Below are 26,186 nucleotides of genomic sequence, written 5' to 3' on the forward strand. Positions count from 1 at the left end.
TTAGAGCTTTTTGTATGTAGTAAGATATGCTAATAATTTCTCTCCTCCACTTTTTTTTTTTGCCGTTTCTTGATGTTATGATACATATAAAATTTGTTGCATCACAGATGTGTGTTATGTCAGCTTAATGGTTGTATTTTGTAATAAGTGATGGTCTGATGTCTTCATGGAGGCTGAAGCCGGGATTTAATTCCATTATCTGAAAAAATCAGTTAGAGCTTCGTTAATTTGGTTGTGTTCTAAGGGTTGTAAATTTCGACTCGGAGGCTAACGATGCCTTTGGGGAGGGTATGGGGATACCCATGCATGCCTATGCCCAAACTCATACTTACCTAGCAGCACCATTCCTGTACCCTCTCTGAATTACCCATGGGTGAAGTAGAATGGCACGGGCAATTAATTTGGGTATAGCTACACCTAAAGCTCGTGCGACACACCATCGCCCTTCTAACATTTTCTCTTTCTTCCTCGATTCATTCATATGCTACATTGAACATGGCAACGCAAGGAAGCAAGTATCTGGCAACGCAGAACTCATCCGCAATTCTGCATCACCTAATCTTGAGTTGTAGTGTGAATTGAGACCGACGTTACGTGGCGAAGAAGAAGAACCTATCGAGAAATAGGAGGATGGATTGGATTAGTAAGTTTGTATACGCAACAAACTGATTGGAGAGAAATAGAGTGATATGAATTTAGTGGAGAACGGAATCAAACAACTCCTAAATCATGAAAATTTGTCCAAGCAAGCTAGGGTTACTCACCATTCGCAATGAGTCATCGTGTTCTCCGCGCTGGTCCTTCGAAGCGTTAGTATGGGGACGGCTACCTGCTGGGCAAACCGGCGGTATACCTGTACCTTGTCCTTTGCGAATGGGTCTGCCCATACCCTATCCGTTTCACGTGGGTATGGGTTTGGGCAGTGAGCCCGGGCACCCAGCGGCATCATTACCGATGCAATACAGTATTCCATTTTGAAACCGGTCTTTACTCTTTTTTTTTACTGGAGGCCCGTGTAATTCAAGCCCAGCTAGAGAAATGGCAAAGCGTTGAAGACCTCACAAGTTTAACTGGACTAGTATTGTTCTATTTAGGATCAATAATTTAAACTGGACTCCAGTTGGAAATGAAGGCCCAGCATAGCACATCTCACAGGCCCAGCATAGCACATCTCACAGGCCACATCGAGGCCCAAGTGCTCAACCCTCGCTTCCTTCCCTTTTATTTCCCCCCTCTTTCCTCGCCATTTTCCCCCGAATTCAGTCGCGCAAACCTCCGGCTGGAGGCGGAACCGGATCAAACCGGGCGCAAGAGGTGGAGTCGCGGAGTAGGTGAAGGGGGGCGATGGAGGCGCTGCTGGAGCTCGAGAAGGTGCAGAGGGTGATCTCCCTCATGAGTTCCCGCGGCCTCTCCGACTCCGGTGGCGGGGGCGCTGCTGCCGACCGCTTCCTTGCCCAATTCCTCCTCTTCCTGGTACGTTTTTTTAGGGTTGCCCCTCTTCCTCCTCCGTCTCGGCGTATCCAATCGACTCGGATGTATGAGCTAGGCATGCTCGTGCTTGTCCAGTGCGCGTGCTCCCTTACGGCGCGGATGGGGTCCTCGCGGAGGGTTTCGGTTTAAGTGTTTGTGCGCGTATTTGCTGTTCGTTTTGATGGGTTTGATTCGTTGAGGAGACGAGCGGCTGGGGTTTTGCGCACGCGTAGCCTTGGTGAAGTGCAACCCGGCGTAGCCTGGTGCCTGTGTAACACGCTCTGGTCTAATTTGCGACATTTTGTGTGACTTCACCCGATGAATTTGATTAGGTGGTATGTTGTGCCGGTCTCCTGTTGATTGGTGATGTGTGTTCGTTAAGGGTTTTGCCGGCCCGTGTGTGTTCGCCGGGTCTGATGTTTTCTCGCAAGTCGCAAGCCACATTTGTGTTTGTGCTCGTGTTGGCGACTTGAGTTTCAGTAAGCGAGGTTTAATGTTAATGATATCACGACCAAGACAGGCATGAGTTTTTGAGACTTCTAAATCGACAACCATTGGAAACTTACCCGATTGCTGATTTACCCTATGGGTATGGATGCAAGTGTGTACCCTATGGGTGGTTGGTCAGCACTTAGTTCATTTTTTTCCTTAACGTAATTGGGTGGAGTGAATCTTAGTTCATTTCTTTGAGTTTTGCGCCGAGCCAATGACCCAGAAAATACAAAACTTGCATCCCTACCATGGGCCATGGGACAGTGCCTTGTGTAATTTTTTTTTTGGGGACTTATTATCATTGAACTTTGATAATGTTTCATCTTGAAGCGCTAATTCTTATTTGCTATGCATACTTTTATTTGTTTTCATTGCTCAATTCAGTATCTCTTGCTGACATTTCAAGTATGATCAGAAATTTCTTCTGTGTAGGTCCAACCGTTTGATTCACTTAGCATGGAGAAGAGGTTCCTATTGGTCTCAGAGCTATTAAGAAAGGTAATTTTAGTGACCCATCGCCACTTCCTGGTTTACTTTCCTTATATTCATGTGTTTGCTTTGCTGCAATCATAATTGAGACTCTTTTATAAGGTGACTCCTGATACTATGGAAGAAGTGTGGCATCTCACCAGTCCGGAAGGTACTAGTTCTAATGATGATCACCCCTTTACCTCATGAGTTTATCTAGCAAATTTCTTGTTGATTGGAACTGGAACTCTGATAAGACAATAGGACCCTTTCAAATGCAGCTGATCAAGATATATCTTCTGGAGCTTTACTCCAGCCAAATAAGAAGTTCAAGATGCATGCCAAGAAATTAACTATCCAAGCTCCGCCTATGGTTGGTTTTGATGCGACGACAAGAGCTAACTCCACGCTTGAAGATTTTGTATGTATTCTTTGGTAGTTGGTACACCCAAAAGCCTTAATTGCAACACTGTCGTATTGTCATACTGTCTTTTATTTGAGGTCCTGTAATTTTGCATGTGCAACAAAACAATTGAACCCGCTTAGAGGCATTAGGTTCATGTCAAAACAAGGCAAATTAACACAGAATGTATTTTGCTGTTTCTTTATTAGTCTATAAAGAAACTGGGTCATGTGATGTTGTAAATTTTAATTTTCCTTGTTCAAGCATGTCTTCATTCTTTTTTTTTTATTGGTTATGAATATATCATGGGGAAGTCCAGATAATGATGATTCCTTAAAGCGATATTTTTTCTTAAAAAACAGTGCAGGTCGTACTTTATGTTTCATGGTTTGGATGTTAACAACCCACAATCAATTTTCAAGTATCTACCTGTTCTTTCTTTCACAGAGAGCTACATATATCAGGTTTTTCTCCTGAAATGTTCTGCAAACTTTCTTCATATGGTTTCCATTTTCCATTGAACAAACTCAAAATTTCTTGTTGTAGTTAGATGCTTCAAATGAAGACTGTTTGCATCTAGTCCCAGACAACAGCACTTCTTCAAAAGTAAGAATTGGACATTTTATTTGGTTATCTAATGGAATATGAGATAGAAATATAGAATGTAACTTGTGCTGAATCTGATCTACATAGGTCTTATATTATAGTGTGTACATTGACCGCCTTATTTACGATACAGGAGGTGGTAAGGAAAAAAGAAGCTCTCAATGAAACATCCTGGTCTCAAACGATTGGCCCCCTTGACAATCTTCTCCAGCGTCAAGGATTAATGACAGATCGGTTGGAACCTTCTCCTCTATGTACTTGTACATATGTAAAATATTCACCAATATTTTATTGAATTTACTCACTTTATTCTCTTGTTTTTAGCTTGCGAACTGAACTCAAATCAGGCATTCATTATTGGTCTTTAGAGAGGAAGCTTTGTCAAGCATTACTAAGAAATGAAAAGGTATGTTGATACATTTATTTTGCTGCATGCTGTAATTGAAAAACAAATATGTATGCTGATAATATTGGTTTATAGTTTGTAAGATCATCTGTTGAATTTGATCAGATCAGTTGACCCATCAATAGTTTTTCTTGGCAAAGTTTTACACTCCTGATACTTTAAAGAGCAGCTGACGGATTCAATCCATTAATAACATGATTTTTAAATTTTGTATTTCAAATTTATTGAAACAGAACATTTTTTGTGCAAAAAGTATTTTCCCCTTCTTGGCAAACTCAACTATAGTGCTCTTATTTTCTCTGTAGATCTCAATTGAAGATGTGATGAAAGCAATCCATCTCAAATCATTTGATTATCGAGTTCTTAATCTGTTGATGTATCAGCTTACTGGTCAGCAGGTATGTATGTTTGTGTATATTACCTACTAAATTGTACTCCTATACTTCTGTTGTTAAACCTGGGATCTTTTTCTCTGTTGTTTATTTTTTAGGTCAATGAATTGCATATGGACTTCTTGTCAATTTCAGAATTTTTGGTTGAGATATCTGATGACCTGTGAGTATTATTTGAATCTTATCCTTACATGCATAGTTAAATTATTGCAGTCTCTACTACAAGTTATGATATCAATTGAAACAGCTGTTGCACCAGTGACTTGTTTTGAATATCTTGCAGGTATGATTATGAGGTAAGTTGTGCTAACGATGTTGCCACTCTAAGCTTAGTTGTACTAATGTATGTCTAACTGTTGAAGTAGTTCAATTTTGTTTCATAGGATGATGTGATGAACAATACTTTTAACATCCTTCGCATGTTTACTGCGATATATGGACCTTCAGAGGCACCAAATTTGCTGGTGAGTAACAAATAGTCTCTCTCTGACTTAATTGTACATTTCTCTCCTGATAATACCACTCCTGCACTCCTATATTTCAAACGCTATCAGCTATTCAATTTAGTTCTGCTTGCAAAATCGTGAGTTTCTTAAATGTAAGCACCTTGCGCACATCGTTCTGATGTTTTTTTATAGGGGCAGTTAACCTTTTTTAATTCAATATTAAGATACTATTATTGAGTACCTGTTTACGTCCCCAATAGCCAAAATAAAACGGGGAGAGGACTTTTGATGTGATCTTTTGAGGATTTTATTAAGATGGATTCTATCTCTTGCAAACTGAAATTTAGGTCCAATCATGCAAACTACTTTGGTTTGAACTAAAATCAATACCAAGTTTTGAATAAATTGTGGGAGTAGTTGTTATGTATGTAGCCTACTGTGAGGAACGGTGACCTCTTAAGAGAAGGGTGAATTATGACACTAAGGAACTATTTAGCTCCAAAAACTACACAAGATAAATCTATCTTAATTTTTATCTAAATATACTTTAGGTTTATCTAGTGTGTCTACTTTACTGTTTAAGAGGATTTATAACTTACTCTAGCAAGGTAAATTACAAGTATGTAAATGCAGAAACATAAATAGGGTAGAGAGGCAAAATTAGCGTAAGGGGTTTTTATCCCGTGGTATCGATGTCATTAATGCAACCTCTAATCCATGTTGGAGCTCCACAAAGGATATATTTCCGGTCGCTAAGTCTTTTCCGGTCACAGCTCTTGATCTATCCAGTCAGCAAGACAAAGTCTCAAGCATGATGAGCCACCAAGCTACTAACACAATGTCTCACCACTAGCCTCTCTTCCGGTCACTAGCCGCCGTGATCATTTCGGAGCTTGAGCCATCAAGACAAGGGTTTTCGCGTCCCCGTACACGTGTCCTGCCATCGCTCCACACCAAGTCGGAGGATCAACAAGCTTAAGCCACCAAGGCCTAAAATGCCGACGAGTCATTAGGACTCCAAGGCGTCGACGTACCACTCGGTACAAGTTAGGATCACCTTTTATCCCTTGTTCAAGCTGCAACACTTAGCTAAAATTCACTCTAGGTCTATAAGCACTAAACACTCTCTAATCTTGTGCTTAATCGTTTTGGATGATCACATTAAGCACTTTGGTAGCTTGTAGGTCTTCTCAAGTGTGTATGAGCATCCTCTAGACTCCAGCAGCATGTCACACATTCAAATGATTGAGTGGATGGGTATTTATAGCCTCAAACTCGCGGACTAGCCGTTGCTACAACGGCTCAACTTTACTGTGAACACCGGATGATCCGATGAAAACAGTAGTACAAGCACCGGACCATTCGGTGTGTACATCAGTGGATACTGGCCGTTGGAACTCCACTCAAACTTCTTATGAACATCGGATTCTCCGGTGTATACTCAAATCTATTATCGGACCTTTTGGTGAGTTATCTTGAGCCATCCGAGCCTTTGTATCTTCTTTATGTAAATTGCTCCGGTTCATTTATTCGGTGTCCATTCCATTCACACTGAATCATCTGGTGAGTTTTTTCCCTGAAAATGTTTCGGTGTAACTATCTCTGTGATCACTGGACTATTCGGTGATTTCATCTTTCTTCTTCAACAGTTGCATCCTCTCTGATAGGAATGCTTCGGTGAGATCATCCGGTGTGCACAAACCAAACACTATATCATCTAGTCAACTAATCATCGCTCCTCAGCACTGCAAGAATTGCTCCAGTGTATATCTTCCATTGATCATCAGACCATCCGATGGGTTGTTCCATTTTTCCTCCTAAGCAGAAACACTCCGGTGAGTACAAGGGTCTTAACACCGGACTAGGTGCCTTCTTTCTTCTTTGCTGAGAATACTCTGGTGATTGCAGCCTTCAGTACACCGGACCATCTAGTAATAACAAATCTTCTGGAACTTCTACAATTCAACCAAATCTTGTCCCGGCTGTGGTTACTTCGTCATATATTCTTGATAAACATGTTAGTCTTACTAATTATGTAGTCATTAATCACCAAAATTACAAAGCTACAATCTCCACTTTTTTGTTGATTGATGATAACACAACCATAACAAGTGGCAAACGATAAATGATACTAATTGACAAGATCATAAAAGAGTATAAAGTTTTACCATATTACTTGGATGCATATTCTTATCACATAGCCACTCTTTGTTGTGGCTCCTCCTTTTTTAATGTCACTATCTCCCTTGATCGACCTATACAAGAGCTTCTCTTTTGTCAATTTAGACGTCTTATTTTGTTTCTAGCATCTTCTTCTTTTCCTTCTTTGTTAACTTCGGTATTACTAGACATCTTACTTGTTATAATCTCCTCCACATTGTTCATCATGTTTTTGTCGTCAAAATTCTTTCCCTTTGTCAACAATCTCTCAAAAAGGCTATAAGCATATATTGAATTCAAGGAAGAATCGTTAGAGCATATGAGAGAGAGTTTCACAAATCGTGATCCAATAAAAATGATACCAATTGAAATGAAAAAAAAATAGACCACAATTCATAAAACTTGCATAATATAGTCTAAACATCCCCTATATGTGTTCATACACATGATAAGAAAGAAACATATGCATAACTAGATAATATGTAAAAATAGAAGTTTAAGCCATATTATGAATGGATGTAATTTAAATGAACAAAATGATTTGACAATGATACCAATTGAAGTCTTTAAGTATTATATATCCCCGAAGACTTGTGGGATACTTCATGAGATTACAAAAGATATAACTTGCAACATATGTTAGTCTTAAAATCATGACCTATAGGATATACTCCCCTTAAATATGTGCATACAAGTGTTGAATACTTGTGAGGTATATGCACTTGTTATCGATAACAATAGAGATTTATCATATAGATTAGATCATGGCATATAAAAAATACTAAATATTAAACTAGTGCCATGTAAAGGACCTATAACTAATAAACCATGTAAATTGCTCATGAGTTAGAGATAAATATAAGAAATCTGCCATATGAAAACCTTAAGGAATCTGCCATATGAAAACATACACTTGGTATTGTAATAAATTGAAATAAGCATATGTAATTCTAGATAAGTCAAATGAGTTAAAAGCAAAATAAAATGCATGGATAAGAATCTAGCTACACTGACATCTTTTAACTTTGGATGGGGATTTGGGTATGTGATAATCATGATCTTCATTAATGTGCTTATCTGATATATTTGGCTTCTTTGCTTGAATCTTCACTTCATTTTATAAGCCAAGTCTCTAAATCTATGTGGCCGTTTCGGATTTCAAGTCTTCTTTGGGACCCAAACCAATTGGGGTCTCTTCGTGTTGTTGATGACTTTCGTGGGTACCCAAATGTTTTGGTTCTACCTCCTATTATTTCTCCCAACCATGTGTGCAACCATCTTACAATTTTTCTTCTTTTTGAGCTTGTAGTGGTTACTATTTAATCTTTGGTGTAGATGGTGGAGGTCTTGTTGGAAAGTTTTATTGCTTTCTTCTTCTCCTTAGTCTCTTTTTTTATTTGTTTGTATTGGAAAGACTTGATGCCTTCTTAATGGCATTTGAAGCATGTTGTGGTGGACCTTTCTGCAAGTTTCTTTACCATGGTAGTTTGTTATCTCGAGGAGGTTGAACATGGTTCTTGCTCTTTAATCTTGTTAAGTCTTTTTTAAGTTTTTCCACTTCTTTGTTTAGCTTATTATTTTCTTGTGCAATGAGTTCATTGGATGGTTATACAAGAACATTCTCAACACATATTTTATTGCAAAGAGTTGGGCTAGATAAATCAATTAAATCATCACAAGAAGTGCAATCATCTATCTTAGGATTGAAATTAAATAGAGAGATAGATTGCTTCAAAAAGATCTTAAATTGAGGTTTAATGCACTCAAATTTATCCTTAAGCTCATCATGCTACTTGTTTAGAAAATTGAATTTACTCAATAATTGTTCATAAGTAGAAACAAAAGAAAGATGAATGTTATTAAGTGTATTGATTTTTTTAAGCTATTTTGATTGTCTTTTAAAGGCTCTTTGTTGCTCATTGATCAAATGAATGAGTTCATCATAGGAGGGATAATCTTCATCAGATTTATCATTACTTATATCGCTATTCATATCTTTGACCACAAGACACTTATGAGATTGCTTGTATGTCGACTTGTGTAATGATGATCTTTAGGAAGAGTTCTTCTTGGAGGGTAGGATGGTGAAGCTTTTATCACTTGAGCTTGACTCGTCATCGTCGTTCACCCATCTTATTAAGCTTGCAAATGCTTTAGCTCTTTTCTTTTTATCTCTTATTCTTGTTCTTCTTCTACTTCTTGATGTGATCAATTGTGTTGATCAAATCTTTAATATAGATAGATTGATCAATCTTGATATTAATCCTTTTTATATTCTTCTCTTTCTTTGAGATGAGCTTGGTCATCTTTGGATCAATTTTATCATCACTTGATGTGTTTTAATCATTCTCTCCATCACTCTCTTCATTTTGATCACCATCATTTTCACTTGAGCTCGACTTTTACTCTTGCCTCCTCATCTTCGTCTTCATGTGTGAGTATTGAGCTTGCTTGTTTGTGAGGGTAAAATTCTTGGCGTTGGATGAGGTATGAGCTTCCACCTCTGTTTATTATCATCTCATGGGTGGTGATCTTACTGAGTACTTGACTTGGAGTCATTTTTTTGATGTTATTGTTGTCGTAGATGAGGGAGACTATCAACTTATACTTTGGAAGAAGAGTTTAAAATATTCTTCTCACCACTTAATCATCTTCAACTGGCATCAAACATAACCTAATGATCTCATTGACAAGAATATTCAAACGTGAGTATATGCCATTAACATTTTCATGGGGTAATTACTTGATGTCATTGAGCTTAGTCACAAGCACATAATATTTTTTATTGCGCATATCATTTGTGCCTTCATGTATTTTAATTAGACTAGTATAAATATCATTGCATTGGTGAGAGAATAAATACTATTAAATGCATCAATATTTAAATATGATAAAATGATACTATTTGTCAAAGCATCTAACTGTCTCTCTTTTTGGGTAATGCGAGGTCTCATCCTTTCCTCAGTGATCCGCTAAACATTTTGATCCTTGACTTGCAAATAACAAGATATTAGAATTTTTCAACAGGAGAAATTTATGCCATCGAAAAGTGGAGCACTATAGGTATCCATTCTAATCCTGTACGTCACAACTCACTAGACGGTGAAGTCTAACCGATCAAAATGAGATGGGGTTTCAAATGCTACTTGAATGATGTCTCCTTATGAAAAGTGTGAACCTAGCTATGGTATCAATTATGTGGAACGGTGACGTCTTAAGAAAGGGGTGAATTAGGACACTAAAAATCTATTTAGCTCCAAAAACTTCACAAGATAAACTTATCTCAATTTTATTTAAATATATTCTAGATTTATTTAGTGTGTCTATTCTACCGCTTAAGATGATTTACAACATACTCTAGCAAGTTAAATTGTAAATATGTAAATGCGGAAACGTAAATAGTATGGAGAGATAAACTTGGCACAAGAGATTTTTTATTTTGTGGTATCGATGGCATGAATACCATCCTTAATCCACGTTAGAGCTCCACAAAAGATATGCTCCTGGTTGCTATGTATATGTCTCTTTTGGTCACGGCTCTTGAGTTACTAAGTCACCAAAACAATGTCTCAAGCAAGATGAGCCACAAGATAAGGTCTCACCACTAGCCTCTCTTCTAGTCACTTGCCGTCGTGATCACTTTTGAGCTTGAGTCATCAAGACAAGGGTCTCCGTACACGTGTCTTGCCGCCGCTCCACATCAAGCCAAAGGGTCAACAAGTTTGAGCTACCAAGGCCCAAGATGCCGGTGAGTTACCAAGACTTTAAGACGTCGACGTACCATTCCGTACAAGTTAGGATCATTCCTTGATCCTTTTTTCAAGCTGCAGCACCTAGCTACAACTCACTCTAGGCCTATAAGCACTAAACACTCTCTAATCTTATGCTTAATCGCTTTGGATGATCACTTTAAACACTTTGGTAGTTTGAATGTCTTCTCAAGTGTGTATGAGCTTCCTCTAGACTCCAGTAACATATCACACATTCAAATGACTAAGTAGAAAGGTATTTATAGCCTCAAATACGTGAACTAGCCGTTGTTCTAATGTCTCAACTTTACTATGAACATCGGATGATCCGGTGACAATAGTAGTACAAGTACCGAACCATCCGGTGTGTACATCAGTGGATACTAGCTGTTGGAATTTCATTCAAACTTTTTCAGAACATCAGATTCTCTGGTGTATACTTAAATCCATCATCGAACCTTCTGGTGAGTTATCTTAAGCCATCCGAGCATTTGCATCTTCTCTGTGTAAATTGCTTCAGTGCATTCATCCGGTGTTTATTCCATTCACACTGGACTATCCGGTGAGTTAAATCTTCTCTTCTTTTCCCTGGAAATGCTCTGGTGCAACTATCTCTGTGATCACCGGACTATTCGGTGACTTTATCCTTCTTCTTCAACAACTGCATCCTCTCTGGTAGGAATGCTCCGGTGAGATCATCCGGTGTGCACAAGCCAAACACTATATCATCTCGTCAACTAATCATCGCTCTTCAGCACTTGTAACTCTCTCTGCAAGAATTGCTCCAGTGTATATCTTCTGCTGATCACCAGACCATCCGGTGAGTTGTTCTATTTTGCCTTCTGAGCAGAAACACTTCGATGAGTACAAGGGTCTTAACATCGGACTATCTAGTGTCTTTTTTCTCCTCTGCCGAGAATACTCTAGTGATTACAGCTTTCAGTACATCGGATCATTTGATGAGAATAAATCTCCTGTGACTTCTCTAATTCAACCAAACTTTGTCCTGGCTGCAGTGGCTTTTTCATGTATTGCATCTATAAGACCTTTTTACATATATTCTTGACAAACATATTAGTCTCATTGACTATATTATCATTAATCACCAGAACTACAATCATGATGTAATATAGTTATTTTATTAATCACCAAAATCACAATCATGATCTAATATAGTCATTTTCGCTACACCTACCTTCCTACATAATTTCAAGCTCAAAGTAAATCTATGCTAGAAATTAGGAGAAGTAAAAACAAAAACTTCCTGACGTGTCTTGTTTGTTCCCCAATTGATAACTCGTGGATTCGGTGTACATATCATTCACTGAGCCAAAGCCATCATGTATGGAGTATGGACACGAATAGCTGACTGAACTCGTGGGAAATTTTTGGAGGTTCACAAACCCAGTGAGAAAATAAGTACTTAAACATAGGAATAAGTTTTACTACATCCATTTTTCATCCTATAGAAATAGGTTTATCTATCATACCGGTGACTTAATTTTTTTACTTACGGTCTTGTGGATAGGTTTTACTTCCGGTTGCCCCAACACTAGACATGCTGATCAATCACATGTGGAAGTTTTACGATGGTTATGCTTGCCATGGCTGTTGTAGGCCAAGTGCATAGGTGAGGCTGAAGAGAGATATGAGAGCTTCTCAAAGAAATTGGACCCTAGTCTATCAGGTAGTTACTGGAGAAGATGTGAGGAAGCTACAAAGGAAGGTATCTTCTCTGTTCATTTTTTTTGGTTCGTTTCTTCATCAGATTTATTTTTATTTTTGGTGTGCTGAAGCTGTCATGTTTGCCATCCTCTTGCAGGTGGAAAAATATCAGGTCATGCATATGGGACATGGAATATACCTCCTTTGATAAGTGATGAAGAATCATTCCGACTTGAAAGATTAAACAAACATGATGATTCTGCTGCGACAGTCAGATGACAAATTTCATGCTCCAAAGAGCTCTTTCCTAGCAAGGCTTTACATAATGAGTGTCCGTGCCGTCTGCAAGCATGCTAGTTTAACGTGGAGCAATGCAAAGGCCATTTTTTGTACCTTTGAATGAAGGTTAGGCTCAATCAAGTCGAAGTTGTTGTGTCCTTTCCTTTGTGGCACAAATTCCATAAATCATTTGCAAAAGGAAAACAAAGAAACAATCCGTGGGAGAGGGATAGTCTTTTGTTTCTATTCGCATGCTAACAGAAATCGGCCCCAGAATTTTTGTTAGCGTCAGTTGGACGGGTGAAGTGATTTACACAAATCGTTCCTCAATGCATTCTACAGCAGCCTGTCTTTTTCACGAGTTTTTGTGACTTGTAGTATAATATCCTCCACGTCGCCATCAGCTTAAGTGATCGATGCCTGTGGGCTATGGCTACGGGCAACGTGCCACTGGAGATGGCGTAGTTTAAATATTGATAAAATCATTGTAGATATTTTCAACAAATATATAACGAAAGTAATATCTGTGTAAGACACAATATAATCACGTTCGTTAACCATTCAAGTCCAGGTTTGGTTCTCACGTCCATAAATTGTCTGATCTCGGTTGGAGTGTCAGCTCGTGGAGTGATTTTTCCCGGCCCTGCATGCATCACTTGTAATCTTGCAGAGAACGATGCATTCCGATTTGATGCCTTTGTCTGGTTGTACCCTCCAGGATTGCTGTAGATCGCATATTGTCTGTCACATATATTTGCATATTAGATTTATTTCAGTAGCCGTCTCGCGGAACACGAGTCCCCATAAATTGAGGCCTCAACTTGCCCATTCATTGGCTCCACGCTAGGCTGGCGGAGGCTCATTTGCAACATCCAAATATTCTCATTTAGCTTGTTGGCTAGCCAATGTGCCTGCTTCGATCAGTTTATCAATACAAAACTGTAGCACCGATCTCGTGCTGTGGTAGTATAAGTGGATTTGTGTTGAATATGGAGACACTGACATATTTAATAGGGATTTTTATCTGCAACACTGATAAAGCGTAATTTAGTTCATACTACACTATACTTCTCGTTTTTGTCCCAGTCGTATCGTAAAAACATGAATTTAGTTCGCACCACACTGTACTTCTCATTTTTGTCCCAATCGTATCGTAAAAACATGACTTGATTCATAATACACCGTTCGGATTAAAATAATCTTTTCTAGCCTGAGAGGAGAGAGAGGGTGTGGTGAAAGGACACTTCCGCCCTTGGCCTCCCGTCTCACCCATTTCTCCTCTCTCGCCAGCATCTTCGGAGGGGAGAGGGGCGAAGCTGGAGGGAGTGAGCCGGGGAAGGTGGTTGATGGAGATGGGGCTCATCGGAAGCGCGAGAGGGCGTGGAAAGCTGGTCAGGACGGAGGGATCTTTGGTGGCGGCTTGAGGTGCGAGCTATGGGCGACGTGGTGGAGCTACGAGATGGGAGCCCACACGACGGCGGAAGGATGCACGGGCACGGCCAGGACGATGCGCGCGGGGGCGGCAGAGGGCGTGGCGGCATGGGCCAGTGACGCGATAAGTACGGTGGCGACGCGACGCGTGCGGCACGCTTGTCGGCAGCACGCACGCGAGCGGCGACTGCACGCTGTTACAACGCATGCGAGTGGCGGCCTGGCGTTGTGGCAGGTTTGGTTCACCAGCATTGCGGTGTCTGTGCTGCTTGCACCTAGGGAAATCCATGAGAGCCAACTCTGCTCGTGTCCAGGGAGATCCATGAGGGCCAAATCTGCCACATGCGGATGACGTATGGGCGTGGGTAAGTGGCGGAGGAGCTCGTCATGATGCTCCTCGGCTAAGCTGGAGGGAGTGAGTTAGAGGAAGAAGAAAGATAGAAGCAACAAAGTCTTTTCACTCATCCTCTCTCTTCTAAATAATTATTTTATACGATGTGGTGTCCTACATACCAAACCACAAAATTGTAGTGTCTCTTAGGCAAAGTCGACAAATAAAATGTCCCAAGAACTAAACCACGCTTTTCAGTGTTTCTGACAAAAAAAAATCCCTATTTAATAAATGGATTTGTGGTGAACGATGGAGACACTGTTCCTTGCAACCGGTATCGCAAGTAACCGAGAACTTGTAGCACTATTTTTCTCACGCTGGCCCACACTTGTATCTACCTGTCTATCAGTACACGTATGTATATGCTATCCTTGATTACGAAATGATTTGTCAGTTGTCGTTGTCTTGCTTTAGCCGTGGGGCGTTTCTGTGTTTGCAGGATCTCTCCAGCTTGGGTGTGGCGTGCGATCCCATCAAATGTGTGGAACCAAGAAAGAAATAGAGATGGGTTGTGACGCGTGTGTGCCCGTGCCAAACTGAACGCAGTTTCTTGACATTTTACCGAGCACCAGGCGTGTGGTTGCATGAATATGCCAAGAAACAGTTGGACATGCACGATCTCGTATTAAATGTTGCAAACAAATGTTTTGTGTCGTCTTCCTTTTCTACGGACAAGATCTTTTCTTTTTTCTTTCTTTTTTAGGTTTGCTTAATTTGCTTCATGCACTCGTGACATAACAGATATTAGATTCACATCACAACGCGGGATATTCTACAACAACAACAAAGCCTTTTGTCCAGAGCAAGTTGGGATAGATAGAGATGAAACAAAGAACATTTTTGTTAGGCGAAGAGCGGTAGAACTTCGAACCTTTGGATCCCTTTTAGATTTGTGTTCCGTAGGCAATGATCTCCTTGTTGGACGATGACAGTGATCTCCGGCGAGTTTGGTTTAGGCTAAGAGTCCAGGTTAGTACGGTGGGTATAAAAAGAAGATGGGTCGCTGAAGGCAAGGAGTGAATGCCGAAAGGCGTATAGGATGGGTGGTGTGGGTTGTGCAAAGAATTGGATGTGGTTTGGGGCAATAGTAAGGTATTGGTGACCAATTGAAGATGGGGAAGGAGGGAGGCAACTGATGTGGTGATGTTGGGGTGGTTAGAGGATGTCGTCAATGTTGATGTAGCGACGGGAAAGTTAAGGTTCATGAGGTGGTTTTTTTACGAAAATATTTCACATATGGTCATTTGTACTACTCTACTACAACGATGTATTTTGAGCTACCTTATCTTAGGTGATTTCGGCCATTTGATCTCTTGGTTGTACAACACAATAACATGGCTTTGAAAATATCAGAAAATTCTACCCGAGAAAATATCAAAGAACAAGAGAAACTCCAATTTATTTGTCAAATTGAAGCGATTAGATCAGATCGCAAAGAATCCTTATGTATAAATATCTTTTTGAAAGTCAAAAATACGTGTGCCTATGCGACGATAAATAGATGCCAGGCGAGTCAGTGTCTGCACGCAATCAAAGTTGCGTTAGCGACAGATACATGTATCGTAACCATACTTGTGACCATCACGTTCTGGGATTATTGCTGTCAAAATGAAGATCAGGCAGCCACACCAGTCACTGCTCGAACAATCTGAAGGCTTGAAGCACCCAATCAGGGAGCAATATAGGGCACGTTTGGATCCCTTGCTTGAAGGGATATGTGTTTGGTAGCAAGTCTAAAAGCTTGCTTTGCTAGGCAAGCTAGCTTGGGAAAGCAAGAAAAAACTTGTTGCAGGAGGTGAGCCGATTTCGCTCTCCGACTTGAGCAAGGCAAAGCGCGTGGAACGAGGAATAGTACGTGCAGCAGGTGGATAGCATGTGAGCAAGGCAAACACAACCAAACGCTCAACTCCACACATGAGCAAAGCAACCAAAGGCCAACCCCTTTTCTTGCCTTGTCTTGCCCATCTAGGCTAGGCAATCCTTGCCCAGCTAGCAAAAGAATCAAACATGCCCATCGTAACAATATGACACCGTAACCTATTGTACTTTTTTCTTAGATAATGAAGCCAAATGCACTTCATTCTAAGCATCATTCAATCTTCAGATACAGACATTGTGGTATATTTTTACACACTTTCTATTGTTCAGGTGCCCGAAAATTGGAGTTTGTTCGGTTGATGAGTGTGAACGTTGTGTTCTTCTCTGGTGGGATTTCTCTATTGCGTGCTTATAGGGAGGTGGAGCGGATAGGTGGTGGGGATGCCGCTGACCGTAGGCACTGGAGGACCGCTGGATGGATGGTGTTAGGGCGGGGACGAGAGGAGATGGTCTTAGCGGTCTTGGCTGGCAGCGGCAGATCTAGTGTTGGGCCACCACCGGAGAAGAGTGTAGGAGGCAAGAGAGCGTGTCGTGCTAGCGTGTTGAAGAAGAAGAACAGTGTCGCTAGAGAGGGGTAGTTCTAGAGGAAGAATAAACGGGATGACCGCTAGATAAAGATTATCGGGCTCACAACCATCGATTGAAAAAAAGGCAAATATCATAAGTCTGGAATATAGCATCCTTCCACTAAATCACAATCTGGTGGCATTGTAAATCAAACAGAGAAAAAAAAAGAGTGAAGTGTCCAATAACGAGTACTAGGAGCTCTATATATAGCAGCTCCTATTCATCACTCTTCTCACACAAGAAAAAACACAGGCGCAGTGTACAAGTAGTGTACTATACAGTGGACACAACTTTCACAGGCACACTTGCACTCACCGCACAAGCGCAGATCGACATGGGCTCTATCGCTGCTGACGCCGACAAACCGCACGCCGTGTGCGTGCCGTTCCCGGCGCAGGGCCACATCACGCCGATGCTGAAGCTGGCCAAGATCCTCCACCACCGGGGCTTCCACGTCACCTTCGTCAACACGGAGTACAACCACCGTCGCCTCCTCCGCGCCCGCGGCGACGGCGCGCTAGACGGCCTCCCGGGCTTCAGCTTCACCGCCATCCCGGACGGCCTGCCCCCGTCCGATGCCGACGCCACCCAGGACGTGCCGTCGCTCTGCCGCTCCACCAGGGACCACTGCCTCCCGCATTTCAGGACCCTCCTCGCCGAGCTCAACGCCTCCCCCGACGTGCCGCCGGTCACGTGCGTCGTTGGCGACGACGTCATGAGCTTCACTCTGGACGCCGCCAGGGAGATTGGCGTGCCGTGCGCCCTGTTCTGGACGGCCAGCGCCTGCGGCTATATGGGCTACCGCCATTACCGCACCCTCATGGACAAGGGCATCTTCCCGCTCAAAGGTTGATTAACAACACTCTCACACGGCCACCGCACGAGCCTTAGTGTACGGTTGGTGCTAATGTTTTTTAAATTTTTGTTGAGGATGCAGACGCGGAGCAGCTGACTAACGGGTTCTTGGACACGCCGGTGGATTGGGCGCCGGGGCTGAGCAAGCAGATGCGGCTCAAGGACTTCCCGAGCTTCATGCGCTCGATGGACCCTGACGAGTTCATGTTCCACTTCGCGCTTATGGTGACAGAGCGGCTGGGCGAAGCGGACGCCGTCCTCTTCAACACCTTCGACGAGCTCGAGCCGGCGGAGCTCGACGAGATCCGCACCTTGATCCCGGCCGCCGCGTCCATCCACACCATCGGCCCGCTCGCCTTCCTCACTGAGGAGATCGTGCCCCCCGGCGGCCAGCTCGACGCGCTGGGTTCTAACCTGTGGAAGGAGGACCGCTCCGTCTTCGACTGGCTCAACGGCAGGGAGCCCGGGTCCGTGGTGTTTGTGAACTACGGCAGCGTCACGGTGATGACCAATGACGAGCTGCTGGAGTTCGCGTGGGGGCTAGCCAACAGCGGCTACGACTTCCTGTGGATCGTCCGTCCGGACCTCGTGAATGGCGACGCTGCCGTGCTGCCGCCGGAGTTCGTGGATGCTATCAAGGGGCGCGGCCTCCTGGCGAGCTGGTGCCCGCAGGAGGTGGTGCTGCGTCACGAGGCGGTGGGCGTGTTCCTGACGCACTCCGGGTGGAACTCGACTATGGAGAGCCTCTGCGGTGGGTTGCCGATGCTGTGCTGGCCCTTCTTCGCCGAGCAGCAGACCAACTGCCGGTACAAGTGCGTTGAGTGGGGAGTGGCCATGGAAATCGGCCACGACGTGCGGCGGGAGGCGGTGGAGGAGAAGATACGGGAGGCGATGGGCGGGGAGAAGGGAAAGGAGATGCGGCGCCGGGCGATGGAGTGGCGCGACACCGGCCTCCGCGCGACGCGGCCCGACGGGCGCTCGTACGCCAACCTCGAGAAGCTGGTCACCGACGTGCTCCTCTCGAGTGGCAAGACTTGTTGATCTACTTCAGTCTACTGTTACTACTCATTGTATGCATACCGCTACTAGGATGCGCCATTGCTGGGGTTCGTGGTGTTTGGTTGTCCAGGTCAGTACCGGAATAAGGGTGGAGACACTACGTTAACAAATGCGTATACCTTCTATTTGCTTTTCTTTGCAGTGCATGTGATCCGTTGTTTGTACAAGTATTTTGCGTACAGTTACAACTTTGTATCTAAACTATGAAATTTGTTTACGAGCCACAATCTAAAGAGTTGTACAAGATATGGTGCTTAAGGAAAAGTTCTTCTCTCTAATGCAAACTGGCGTTTATAAAGGTTCAACTATCTTGTTAGCACACTTTAAGACCAGAAGCAAACTTAAGCACATTTTTCTCCTTATAAACAACCACCCCATATAACGTGGCACAAATAAACTGGTTTTTTACGCAAACACCTCCTTTAAGAATCCTTATTGTACTTGAGTTTTAAGAAAATGATGCTCTGTATAGGATGAGGGTACTAGAGATGCACCAATTTCAAGTACTCCCTCTAATCCTAAATATAAGTCCATTTATATTTTTTCTGAGTCAAACTTCTTAGTTTTAACCATCAATAGTAAACAAACATAAAGATTGAAAACATAAGGTTGATATATAAACTACTCCGTCCCATAAAAAATAAATGACATTTTTTTTATTTTTTACTGTATTTTTAAACACAAATCAACATGTATGATTTTTATATTTTCAAAATAAATAATTTGAAAGTTATTGACGGTCAAAATTTTAAAAATTTGATCAGATGTTAATCAAAACTTCAAATATGTATAGCCCGAGGGATTTTTTTACATAAATTGCTTTTTTACACAAATATGTACCTCCTCTAAACATCGTGATCAAAGAATTGGTAGGAGAGTCGTCGAGCACTTCATACACAGACGAGACGAGCCGAGCCAAAAGGTGTTAGCGTGCGTTCGATACTAACTCCAATCAACCAATATAATTTGTTCGCTGTTCTTTTCCATAGATCCAAACAAGCAAACATGGAGACCCCAGCATGCAAGTCTCAGTTCGGGGCCAGTGCGATTTGACGTGCATGGATAACACGCAATGAACTGATGCCTTGCCTCAGGCCTCAGGCATGCTCTGACTTACATGATGCTATTTAGTCGTTCCATGAATATGTAAGATAGATTAGTGCAAAATATGCTATGAGGGGAGTGAATTATTGTGAAAGTCAAATTAATTTTAATTCACTCTAAATAAATATTAAATTTAATCGTGAAATCAATTCAGGATAGACTTATCACGTCACTAAAAGTAATATACAGAAAGATCCAACCATCACATTCCCCTCAGTTTTCTAGGTAGAAACTAGATAACCGTGCGAAACTATTCTAAAAAGAATCAACTCAATCGAATATATGCATCAAGAGTTATAATTTTTAAAAGCAGACTGTTACAGATGATGACGAAAATAGATTAAACTTAAATAGTGCAATTATTCAAGAATTACAAAAATATCGCTGATCAAACTTTTCAAAATGTTACCTTATATGATCTAGCATAATTTTGGATAGATCAAGCAACGACAAATCACGATGATCTAGAGATGTACAAAAAATCAACATGAAATGATGAAACATAAAATATGGAGAAAATTAGGAAATTTAATTTTTATTATATAGATAGATTCACAAGGTACATCTCAAATCCTACATCTAGATTAGTTCTCCTCTAGTATATTATCTCTCTCAGTTGATCTACTATGCTCGTCACGGTTCCTTTTATTTACCGGGCCGCTACAGTCTCCAACTCATGCGTGACCGTGACTGTGCCGACGCCCCGCTCCATAGTGCGCACGCCTGGGCCAATAGCGGCATCTCGTCTGCCCGCACGGGCCACCTGGCCAGCTCGCCCACGTGCCCGCCTTGGGCCAACCGCAAACCAACAGCTAAAAAATCATTAATGCAACCACAAGCCTTCCTGAGCCACATGCATGAACCGTGCAAACAGCCATACATGCCTTTTTTATTCGGGCTTTTTGGTCACAGCAGGCCTCGCATGGCCTCATCAATGCATGCATGCTCATGTGACCCACATGCAAATTCAATTCTGCTACCCGCACCCCACACGGCCATATGCGCCCAGGCCTTTGAGATCTAGATGAGCAGGTCTAGCCAGGTTTTGCCTCACTCGTCTCCACACGTATATCTCCTGTTTCGTCCTAATTCAAGATCGGATGAATTTTTTTTCCCTACCTCGTCCCATGAGTCTCGATTTTGATCCGACCCATCTTATCCTATTTCAATTAAAATTATTAAAAACTCTACATCTAATTTAATTAAAAGATAATAGCTATCATAATATACAAATTAATAAAAAAAATGTATCTAAAATTACGAGACCTATCGTAACATAAAAATAGTTATATACATATATTAGTTTACTAAAAATTTTATTATAAAAGAATAATAAATTTCTTAATAAATCTGTTAAACGTACAACGTACATGTAACATATATTTCGAGAAGAGACGGAGCGGAGAACTTTGTCTCGTCTTACCCTACCCTGTCTTGCACCAATCGAGACGGAGCTAATAAAGACCCAGCGGATCAGATGGAGACTTAGACCTCTACCAGGCCTAGTCCTGTGCGACCAGGACTCCGCGCACGCAACGCAGGCACCGAGCCTGTACGCTAGTGACGCAATGCACTCCACTATAGTCTAGGGGCGGAGCTAGGCAATCGGGGGCCATACTTCGGATCACGAATCGTGTTCTACTTTTGATTCTCGTATAGCTTTCATGTGTCCCTGCATTTTGATGGGTCTATATCTGAATGTGGGCAGGATCTTGGATGAAGTCTAGCTCTGCCCCTGTACTATAGCCATACAACTTACCTCCGGTTTGGATAAATTTTTTTCTATCTTTTCTCTTAAAAAAATTTGAAGCTATCTAAATAGTTAGCTTTTGATCTCGGTTTCGGGTAGTTTTTGATTGGCTGAGAAAACGACTGTGATTGAAATAAATTAAAAGCTAAGAAGCAGATTGAGATGAGCTTTTCTGTCTTTTAGTGTGCTGAGAAGCTAAAAGTTTATTTTAAAAACCAATAACCAAAATTCAATACCCACAACCGCTTTCTCAGCTAGTCAGAAGCTCTAAAACAACAGCCTATCCCAACGAAACCTTAGTGTATGTCTTCTGATGTAATCTATCCTCATCATATAATAGCTTAGCTCCGCCTCTGCATTATACACCACATAACTTTAGTGTATGTCTTATGATGTAATCTATCTTCACCGTATAATAGTCTATACATCTTCCGTGTATGTTTTATAGTATAATTATGTTTACGTATATCCGTTCTCTAGCCTAAATATCTCACGTGACCTTGTGACCGTCTTGACCATATTCTCTCCCTTAACTTGGTAACAGACTGTCACTGACCACATCCATTCTTAGACAACAGCAGCGCGTGAACAAAACAACCAATCAATTTAGAGCATAGATTCTCACAAAACTTAAATGACGTCAATCTATAAAATACTACTCACATGAGTGTATTGCACGTATCAAACCCACAGATATAATTATACTATCGTGAACATATTCAAGCTATCACAAGCATATTAGCAACGTATGAACATCAATAATATCGTAATGTTGAATAACGTTGCATTTTTTGCGGATTACACAATAAAGATAATTTCTCACAGAATACATTATTAGTGTGTGGTGTGTGCTGCTGGGGGATCCAGGCCCATGACAATATGAAAATCTCGAGTTTTTTTTAAATATTTTTTAATATTAATATTTAAATAAATAGACTCTAGATAGAAAAAATTATAAACTAGACACCTACCGTTCTCGGATTGGACGGTTAGATACTAACCGTCCGATCAGAGGTGGTAAGCAATCCGACACACTGTGCAAGGACTAACAGCACTCTGGTGCGGGGGTTACTGACCGAATGGACAGTATTATGTTGAAATCACTGTTCATAATAATATTTTTTTCTCACATCTTCTTTATATAAAACTATGGTTTTCTGTTGCTTAAAAATCCTAAAACTTTTTTATACGTGTTTCATAATTCATGTGCAACCCATTTTAATTGAATTCACCTAAAAAGTGTGTGTAGAATTTAAACTAAAATTCTTCAAAAAAGACTATTTTTATAACTTTTAACAACTGTTAGGGCCTCAAATAAAATTCCAAAAATCTGAAAAAATTCACTAATATTCATCTTATGTGATGGACTAATTTATAAAATTATTTCTACCCTAAGCTATATGGTGAAAAAGTGAGTTACTTTGTAATGCTCTATTCACATAAAATAATAAAAATACATATAAATAGAGTATTACAAAGGAACTTACTTTTTCACCATATATACTAGGGTTGGAAATAATTTTAAAAATTAGTCCATCATATAAGATGAATATTAGTGAATTTTCCCAGATTTTTGGAAATTTATTTGATGCCCTAACAATTATTAAAAATTATAAAAGTAGTCTTTTTTGAGAATTTTAGTTTAAATTCTACACATGTTTTTTAAGTGAATCTAATTAAAATGGGTTGCACATGAATTATAAGACACTTAAAAAAATTTAGAATTTACTGTAAATAGTAACTTCAACAAAACACTGTTCACACCGTGTAACCGCTCTCTAGGGGCCGGTTAGGATATCAAAAGTCTATTTATTTAAATATTAATATTAGAAAATATAAAAATAAAAAAACTCTAAAAATCTCCTTGTTCCATCTCCGTACTTCTTGGGCAGTTTGCTTGCTAAAGCCCAAACAATATGTGCCGGCCCAAAGTGCACAAAAAGAGCATGAAGTGTAGTTGGAGTCGGTCTATGGTTCTACAGAACAATGCTTTATGCTTAGGCTTGTTCCTTTCATCCTCTTGTTTGGAGCTTAGTACTGAAACTTCCAAGTTATCAGAACGCGTATACGTAGTTTCCACGGACAATACTTTCTGATGGCGGCAAAATGTGGCCTGACAGCATTAGCACCCGCTTTCACTTTAAATATTTGTTCAAACGACACGAGAATGGCATGCGTTGATCCCCCATTGTGCCACTTTCCGGCCGCGGAAAAAAAATGATCATTCTATCACGACAATTAACACATGAACGACACAATGTTGGAATTTGGATACATTATATTACGTCAACCATTGAAGTTGCAGCCTCCGCGGTCAAACACCACCTACGAGCTTGACAACGACGTCTCGATCGTTCTCGGGGAAAAAAACAACCACGTCCTCATGATACGTGTTCGACCTCGAGTGTCACTGTAGCGGAAAATTGGTGGATCAAACCACTCCATGATTGCGCTGTCACAAAGCTTTTTCTTCCCATTGATTTATTGACTAACTAGAAGCATCCTGTAAGCAAGAGAGAGATGGAAGAAAGCAACTCTTGCATGGCAGCCTCGTGGTTTGAATTTTTACTCTCAGTACCTAGCAAGGATAAATTTAACAATTCGTTCCGCGATGGGATAAAGCTAACTACAAGTTTCATGTTAAGCCAGTGACGACCATCGATCTCACATGGACACCTACTTGAAAAAGATGTGCACATGACAAGGTTATCCCCAGTTGCAGCATGGGAAATATAGGATCTCTCAACGACCTCTCAGTTCACGCGCTGCGCTGTCATCTACTCCGGCCCATTCCCATCGGTCGGGCCGCGTCGATAACCCCCAAGTCCCAACCAACATCGGTCATCGCTATGCTCGCATAGAAGCATCGAGCCCCCGGCCGCGGCAGCCGACCCGGACGATGATGATACGCACGCGAGGCCGTTCCAGCGTGCGCGTGTCGCCCAGCAATCTTCGGAAAAGCCGACGGGGATCGGAAGTGCCGCCCTGTGCGCGCATGTACTACCGCAATGTCAACGTGCGCGCAGTTCACGCGCTCTCGCATCAACGCTCCCAAATGTTGACATGTATCAGTTCGGAGGTAGGTGTCATGTCTCGATAGATATGCAGCCACACTCGTGCATCACATTTGCCCGCTTATATATTGGGTGTGTCAAGTGTCCTTGTTACACTCATTGAAGCTGTAGTTTAGCTGCACTGTGGAGCTAGCCTCACAAGTACGTGTGCGACTGTTCAGCCATGGCTTGGGATGCCAGAGCCCTGGAGGCGGCGGCGGCCGTCCGCGCCGTCGATGCCGGCACCGCGAGGCGGTGGTCCGGCACTGCGACAGTCCCTGCTGTGCCCGTGGGCGTGCCGGTGGTGCTTTGGAGCGACGACGGGAGGATGAAGCAGGAGCTGATCGCGTGGGCCAAGGCCGTGGCGTCCATGATCATCAGGGAATCAATGCAGTGCTAAGTTGTATTGTGCTACCTCTGGTTAATTCCAGGCTCCGCCACCGGTGGCACACCTTCTTAATTTTCCTTTCAATTTTTTGCTCGAGTCATTTCTTGACGGAGCGCGAATAAACTAACACGATGAAGAATGCCCACATTCGCCGCGTTGTGGTGCTTCTCGTTTATGATCAGTCGATCATTTGGGTTCTATATATTTCAGGAAAGAATAGAATATATTTTCATAAATGTTTAGCTAGAGGGAGATTGGACGACACGAGTTTTGTGGACACATGGGTTGGTGCATTACCCGAAAACGGAAATTTCCTGACGGGGGGCATTATATTCTAATGAGTATGGATAAATAAATGTGACGACGATATGCAATGTCGTATTGTTGGTTGCGATTTTAGAGCGGATACATTATTGATTGGATCTGCTCCACGTCAAGTGTTTGAGATTTTTCTTTTGCCTCAGTCACTTTTCTTAACCGCTGCAACGTCTATAAAGAAATACTGCAACAAACAAAAATATTTATTGCAACATATGAGAAAATATATCCATTTGTCTAATTTTGCAACAAACATAAATATCTATTGCAACAAATAAGAAGAACTATTGCAACATATAAAAATATCTATTGCAACATACAATAATACCTATTGCAGCGGGTTCCGGATATGAAAGGTTTGGTTTTTTTCCTGACATCTTGGTCCTAACGGTGACATCACAAATGACGACAGCCAATTGATTTTTGTATTTGAGCCTAGCCTGGAACTAATCGATCTTTAGCTTCTAGCCCGAACTTTCTTTACAGGGCGCACATCATGTATCACAACTCGTAAATATCATGCACGGCAATAGTGTAAAAATTGTTTTTCTTCTTCTAATAATGGAATAACATTCTGGCATCAACATCCACGTAGCCAATAGTATGTGAAAATCGTTGGAGGATCCGTGGCCATGTCAATCTACCCATACGACATCTACTTTTCGTAGTTATATTTAACACTTCTTGGACAGTGCCGGCTCAAAGTGGCCGAAAGAGCACGAGGTCTACGCGGTAGAGTAAGGCTACAATTCTATATACTACCTCTGTTTTCAAATAATTGACACTGGTATACTGTAGCAACTAAGTAACTTTGATCAATAATAATTTTTAAAATATTTAAGTAAGTAAAATAAAA

The 26,186-nt window shown here is 41.5% G+C and overlaps 2 protein-coding genes across 6 annotated transcripts; both read left to right on the forward strand.

The window, feature by feature from the left end:
• Nucleotides 1-1,251: 1,251 nt before the first annotated feature.
• Nucleotides 1,252-12,897, forward strand: LOC133888700 (uncharacterized). Of its 5 annotated transcripts, XR_009903814.1 has the most exons (16): nucleotides 1,252-1,473; nucleotides 2,395-2,460; nucleotides 2,554-2,602; nucleotides 2,712-2,851; nucleotides 3,196-3,297; nucleotides 3,380-3,439; nucleotides 3,573-3,673; nucleotides 3,764-3,845; nucleotides 4,151-4,243; nucleotides 4,336-4,400; nucleotides 4,521-4,533; nucleotides 4,621-4,701; nucleotides 8,901-9,330; nucleotides 9,428-9,548; nucleotides 9,791-9,906; nucleotides 12,210-12,318. XR_009903814.1 is itself a non-coding variant. In XM_062329037.1 (14 exons), the coding sequence occupies exons 1-14, from the start codon at nucleotides 1,345-1,347 to the stop codon at nucleotides 12,534-12,536; spliced, it is 1,212 nt and encodes a 403-aa protein (XP_062185021.1). In that variant the 5' UTR covers nucleotides 1,252-1,344; the 3' UTR covers nucleotides 12,537-12,897. The 5 variants fall into 5 exon arrangements, 1 of the variants encoding a protein (XP_062185021.1); XR_009903815.1 differs by lacking the exons at nucleotides 8,901-9,330; nucleotides 9,428-9,548; nucleotides 9,791-9,906 and adding an exon at nucleotides 12,415-12,897 and having other exon boundaries at nucleotides 12,121-12,318; XR_009903816.1 differs by lacking the exons at nucleotides 8,901-9,330; nucleotides 9,428-9,548.
• Nucleotides 12,898-16,929: 4,032 nt separating this feature from the next.
• LOC133889657 (7-deoxyloganetin glucosyltransferase-like) lies at nucleotides 16,930-18,944 on the forward strand. The gene is made up of 2 exons (XM_062330105.1): nucleotides 16,930-17,651; nucleotides 17,741-18,944. Exons 1-2 carry the CDS (start codon nucleotides 17,138-17,140, stop codon nucleotides 18,697-18,699), a joined length of 1,473 nt encoding a protein of 490 aa, XP_062186089.1. The 5' UTR covers nucleotides 16,930-17,137; the 3' UTR covers nucleotides 18,700-18,944.
• Nucleotides 18,945-26,186: the final 7,242 nt, after the last annotated feature.

Source organism: Phragmites australis, chromosome 13, assembly GCF_958298935.1.
Source record: "Phragmites australis chromosome 13, lpPhrAust1.1, whole genome shotgun sequence".
Taxonomy (NCBI): Eukaryota; Viridiplantae; Streptophyta; class Magnoliopsida; order Poales; family Poaceae; genus Phragmites; species Phragmites australis.